Source organism: Saccostrea cucullata, unplaced genomic scaffold (genome assembly GCF_032062105.1).
Source record: "Saccostrea cucullata isolate Sc308-1 unplaced genomic scaffold, CSIRO_AGI_Scuc_v1 ctg14845, whole genome shotgun sequence".
Classification (NCBI taxonomy): Eukaryota; Metazoa; Mollusca; class Bivalvia; order Ostreida; family Ostreidae; genus Saccostrea; species Saccostrea cuccullata.
This window is the reverse complement of record NW_026940571.1, coordinates 1-6,237: the sequence shown is the minus strand read 5'-3', so window position 1 is coordinate 6,237 and position 6,237 is coordinate 1. Positions and strand designations below refer to the sequence as shown.

At 34.5% G+C, this 6,237-nt stretch overlaps 1 protein-coding gene across 1 annotated transcript; it reads right to left on the bottom strand.

Annotated features, from left to right (window-relative positions):
* Positions 1 to 3,247: 3,247 nt before the first annotated feature.
* LOC134255627 (uncharacterized) lies at positions 3,248 to 6,231 on the bottom strand. The gene is made up of 6 exons (XM_062738147.1): positions 6,099 to 6,231; positions 5,828 to 5,948; positions 5,394 to 5,558; positions 5,101 to 5,209; positions 4,418 to 4,666; positions 3,248 to 4,153 (listed from the first exon to the last, which is right to left on the bottom strand). The coding sequence occupies exons 1-6, from the start codon at positions 6,221 to 6,223 to the stop codon at positions 3,435 to 3,437; spliced, it is 1,488 nt and encodes a 495-aa protein (XP_062594131.1). The 5' UTR covers positions 6,224 to 6,231; the 3' UTR covers positions 3,248 to 3,434.
* Between the last annotated feature and the right edge of the window lie 6 nt (positions 6,232 to 6,237).

The following is a 6,237-nucleotide window of genomic DNA, read 5'->3' as shown; positions in this document are numbered from 1 at the left end:
ACCTCTAGGGGTCATGGACTCGAGTACAAAATTAATGAGAATGCCTCTCCACGGGTTTCCTTCCAAAGCACACATTTGCTTAGTATATACCTGGAATTTGCAGAATTCACAACTCTAACTTTAAATGTGTCAGATAATGATCTCTTATAATACAAAATAGTAATTAAAAGTAAAATCTAATCTGTGTTTAATCGTTTATTGAAGCTCAGTGAAGTGTCATCTGAAAGCTATTTACAGGACAAAATGCCATCAAGCACTCTAAGGGGAATAACCCATTTACTCTACTCATCAAAACAATTGGAATTCACATGTTCATGTTTAACATGATCAAAAATACCTATCTCTATAAAATAAGATCTATGTTTCCCTAATCTAATTAGAGTAATGGAATCTGTTAATAGTAAAATGAATCCATGAAACTTGAAGACTCAAGAGAAAATGACTTAATATTATTCAAATCTAAACAGACAAAAATATGAAGCACAGGAAAGATACAAAATACAGAACAAAATGTTTACATGTATACATTTGTGACTAGCTAAGACAATTAGTATTACATGTACAATGCAGCTATAGAGGTAAGCTACATTATTTATTTGTTCCACAGATTATTGATAATTCTAGAGAATTCTTTTTCTAACAGTAATAACCAGAAGTCTCTGTCGAGACTGTAGCTCTACTGGTTTATACTTAAAACAAAGGAAGAGAAAAGTAGCAGTTGGGACTTGAGACATTAAATCAGCAATAAATAGAAAAATGATCCTATGCCACTCATCAAAATAAAAACCAATGCACAGAATTATGTATCTTAGTATAGTCTACTTGTGTGCCAAGTTATACTGAAATCAGACCAAAACTGCAGGAGGAGTAGCATTTTGAAAGAATTTCACAGAAATTTCTGTTTTTAGTAACCATGGCAACATTGTTCATTGAAATCAAAAACCGATGCACAGAATTATGTATCTTAGTGTAGTCTACTTGTATGCCAAGTTATATCAAAATCAGACCAAAACTGTAGGAGGAGTAGCATTTTGAAAGAATTTCACAGAAATTTCTATTTTTAGTAACCACGGCAACACCGTTTATCGAAATCAAAAACCGATGCATTGAATTATGTATCTTAGTGTAGTCTACTTGTGTGCCAAGTTATACTGAAATCGGACCAAATCTGTAGGAAGAGTAGCATTTTGAAAGAATTTCAAAGAAATTTCTATTTTTAGTAACCAAGGCAACACCGTTCATCGAAATCAAAAACCGATGCACAGAATTATGTATTTTAGTGTAGTCTACTTGTGTGCCAAGTAATATTGAAATTGGACCAAAACTGTAGGAGGAGTAGCATTTTGAAAGAATTTCACAGAAATTTCTATTTTTAGTAACCACGGCAACACCGTTCATCGAAATCAAAAACCGATGCACAGAATTATGTATCTTAGTGTAGTCTACTTTTGTGCCAAGTTATATTGAAATCAGACCAAAACTGTAGGAGGAGTAGCATTTTGAAAGAATTTCACAGAAATTTCTATTTTTAGTAACCACGGCAACACCGTTCATATATATAAACCGATGCACAAAATTATGTATCTTAGTGTAGTCTACTTGTGTGCCAAGTTATATTGAAATCAGACCAAAACTGTAGGAGGAGTAGCATTTTGAAAAATTGTTTACAGACAGACAGACAGACAGACGGACAGACAGACAGACGGACGGACGACGGACGCATTACTATCGCATAAGCTCTTCTGGTCTCTGACCAGTAGAGCTAAAAACAATGTAAGAGAACAGAGACTTATTGTTTCTCAGATCACAACAGAATATGTGTACTTAGAAATAAAAGAACTGATACATGTAGTTACGTCCGCTGTGATTTCATTCAATAATTCCTCAAACTTCATCCTGTCCTTGAAAGAATAATTCCTAAATGGATAAACACACCTAAATACAGTTTAATACAGTGTAAATATATGTATAAATGGAAAAATGAAATGCTGAGGAATCGGTTATGGTTTTTTGTGAAAAAAAAAAAAGTGTATGTGAATTGAAGATGACTAGAATGTAAATATATAAATTACATGTACAGATCTGCCATTTTGTTTATAAATTATACATAATGTATATTGGCTTTGTAATTGCATACATTGTACATCACAAAAAAAAATGGATTTACTAATTCATATAATTACTAAAACAATACTGAACTTGCATTTGGGATAAATCGGCAAATTAATGTAAATTCATACCCTTGAAGTAATTGTACATATACAAGTGTTATATAAAATCATGCAAATCATACTAAATGTGCTGAGACTTTTGGAACATTTTACACTTGACTTACACTGTTAAAGGACAAGTTCACATTTTATGTGTAGATAATATTTAACACCCTGTAAATAAGCAAAAAGTCTTTTAAGTAAAAGCTTGAAAATAAATCATATAAATATACAATAATTGTCTATCACAAACTCTTTATCACAGTAAAAAAGCAAAAATAAGCCATTCTTATTGCACTGTCATTGACTAATTCTACCTAAATTTACCACAACCACCAAAGAAAATCCAGATCTTCAGGAGATCAACTAACTAACAAATAAAACCAGAAGTCTCTGTCGAGACTGTAGCTCTAATGGTTTGTACTTATAACAAAGGATGAGAAAAGAAGCCATTGCCATCAGACCAAAATTGTAGGAGGAGTAGCGTTTTAAAGGAATTTCACAGAAAATTCTATTTTTAGTAACCATGGCAACATTGTTCATCGAAATCAAAAACCGATGCACTATTCTATGTATCTTAGTGTAGTCTACTTGTGTGCCAAGTAATATTGAAATCAAAGCAAAACTGTAGAAGGAGTAGCGTTTTAAAGGAATTTCACAGAAAATTCTATTTTTAGTAACCATGGCAACATCGTTCATCGAAATTAAAAACTGATGCACTATTTTATGTATCTTAGTGTAGTCTACTTGTGTGCCAAGTAATACTGAAATCAGACCAAAACTGTAGGAGTACCGTTTTAAAAGAATTTCACTGAAAATTCTATTTTTAGTAACCATGGCAACACTGTTCATCGAAATTAAAAACCGATGCACTATTCTATGTATCTTAGTGAAGTCTACTTATGTGCCAAGTTACATTAAAATCAGACCAAAAGTGTGGGAGGAGTAGCGTTTTGAAAAATTGTTTACAGACAGACGGACGGACGATGGACACCTTACTATTGCATAAGCTCTTCTGGTCTCTGACCAGTAAAAAAAAATGCTATCTTGAGACAAAATTAGCTCACAAAAAATAATATGTCATAAAGGGGGGAAAAGACAAATAATACAAACATATACTTTTAAAATACTGGAATAATGAAAAATTCATAAAAAGGCTGGGGAAAAAACAAAGTGTAAAATTATTTGGAACACATTTGTGGCTGAAATGTAAGATTGGGCCATTTACTTCACTTGTTTCAAAACTCGAGATTTCTCATTTTTAAATCTCTTGTACTCTCTGGAAGCAAATCTTTTCTCTGCTGTGGTAACAATATTTTCTTTACAAGGGATGTTCTCTTTGTCATCGGACGCCAGCGGTTTCCTCCTTCCAAACATCCCAAATTTCTCCTTCTTCCCTTTGTGAGCCTCCGCCTCTGGTGTGTTCCTAGGTTTCAGCACTGCCCTGGAAATCTTCGTGAAGAAATTACTGACAGAAGATTTTCTCTCCGGTTTTGGTTTGCACTCCATGTTCCCAACATGCATCTTTTCTGATGGTATCTTGAGAACTGGACCTTCTTGCACACAGCAGACATTCTCTGCGTAATCGTACTTCTGCTGCTCCTCGTAATACTTCACATCCTCAAGGTCCACAGACTTTCCATTGTTTTCCAGATTTAGGGACGTAATGTTGCACATGCTCTCTGGCTCAGCGAGCGGAGCGGCTCCCTCCTCATGCATCGACTCCTGGTGCACCAACTCCTCATACTTCATCCACTTCTCCGTGATCAGAATGGAGTCCGTCAGGTCGCTACGACTACGGCTGTGACTCCGCCTCTTCCCTGTGACCTTCAGTTCCTCTACACGCTTTGCAATGAGGGGAAGGTCACCCATTATTTCCGGGGAAGCCTCTTTAGTTGTGATCAGCTCCTGCTCAAACTTAGGCTCATCTGACAGTATGTCAGCTGCTATAAATAATTTAAACAATCTATATATTTAAAGTGTACAAATTTGCATTAATCTTGTTAATAACCAGACTTATTGAACAATATTTTCTTTTATGAATAAAACTTATTTTCCTGAAATGTTCCTCTCATATATATTGAAATCAATACATGTAAAACACAGTTGATTTGCAAACAATATATTTATGTTTAAGAATACCATTAACAGATCTGATTTTTATTTCCTCTAAAATAAAGAAATATGAATTTATAACTCTAACATACCAGAGCTGGTCCTGATATTGACATGTTTGAGTGTCGGGGTCAGGAAATCCTCATCCATGACCTCTGACACAGGTCGTCTGCTGACAGGACTACCAATGAAGCTGATGTTACTGAACTCCAGAGCCTCAATATCATTGTCAGGGGTCACGACCTCTGACTTCACCACAGGATGGAAGTTTCCATGGTGAAGGTCATCCAGAATCTTTTCCAACACTTTGTGTTTGTCTTCCAGAATAGAGGAACTAGCCCCTGTAAATAACAAGAAGAAAATTCACATTTTCTCAAAGAATAACTATTTCATTTGAGGTCATGTAATGGAAAAGGTCTAAGGCATAATTCAAATTTGGCTTCCTCTCCGGCTACCCGGTATGTGACATATATTTATGCGTGAAAAATATTTGCTACTTGCTAGGACGTTTGATTCTAACAATTAGTCAATTCACTCAATTTTTTAACACTAAGAGGTCTACAAAACAGAATACTTCGATAGAATAAAATCTTTATTACCGAAAAGATATAAATCAAGACAGTTTTAAAAGTATCAGAAATTTTATGCAAATCATTCATCATTTAATGTAGGTCTATTGTGAGCAGTTCATGTGCATGTTAACCATTCAGGAAATGAATACAGGTAAGCATCAAATATACTGTATATGTATATCTAAGATTTGTTTGTTTTATACCTGCATCTCTTCCAAACTCCAAGGCCAAAAATCTGTTCTTTACGTGGAATTTAATCTGGTCATTTTTCTTCTTCGCAAGCTGACTTTGTTTGTTAAAAGTAGCATTATCCTGTCATATGAAATACAGTATGTAACATAAATATACCAATTCAGATGAAAAGTAAAATGAAAAATACCCACTGTATCTAAATTCAATTTGGCTCTTGTGTGTGTGTATTGCTTAATTTATTCACTTTCATTTTGCCATGGCTTAATTAACTTACATTTTGGCAGCACTTCACTTATTTACTTACATTTTGGCACCGCTTGACTTGTTTACAGAAGCGGTGTAAGCACTGAAGTGTGGCCTCTAGGTCAAAACTATATTGGTCTTCACAGAAAAAGTTTGCCATTTTCAGGGTCAAGGTTTTCAGCTGATTTGTAGCACTTTGTATGGTTAAAAGCTCTAACTTCACCTCCTTCAAAAATACACATTATATTCCATCAAATCTAAATATATTCACTAAACCATTCCTATTTAATATGCAGCTACTTGTTATACATTATTACAAAATTTATCTGTACATGTATGTATCAAAACATTTTTTGTATGAGTGGTGTGAAAATAGATGTATGGATTAACTCTTTACATTGATTGATGTTCACATAAAAAAGATGAAGGTACTTCAATCACCATCATTTTGTGATGTCCATGTAATTCTATAACTTTGAGTATACATGTACCTACCTCTATAAACATGTGGAACCTTTGTCTCAGCTTGATGTTAGCGGTGACCAGGTGGTTCATAAATTTACTCAGCTGTTTATTGAACTTGTTTATCTCATCCTTTATCTCAACCAAAGTGGACCTAAAAAGCAACAATTCTAAATCTGTATTAATCACTCTACAGATTTTAAAATGGCTAAACTGTGTAGTAATTTACACTGTACTTAAGTTGGAAGTCTTTTGTATATGAATTTCTTGATTATATGACCCAATAAATTTCCTTCAATCTTACAGTGTGATCTTGTCCAGTTGCCCCATCTCTGGGATGAATTTGAGGATCGAGTCATCCTTGTCGTGGATGGCCTTGACCAGGTGATGTAGGAGAGACTGATTTGGAACCCCTGACTTGACCTCCATCAGTCGCTCAAAAC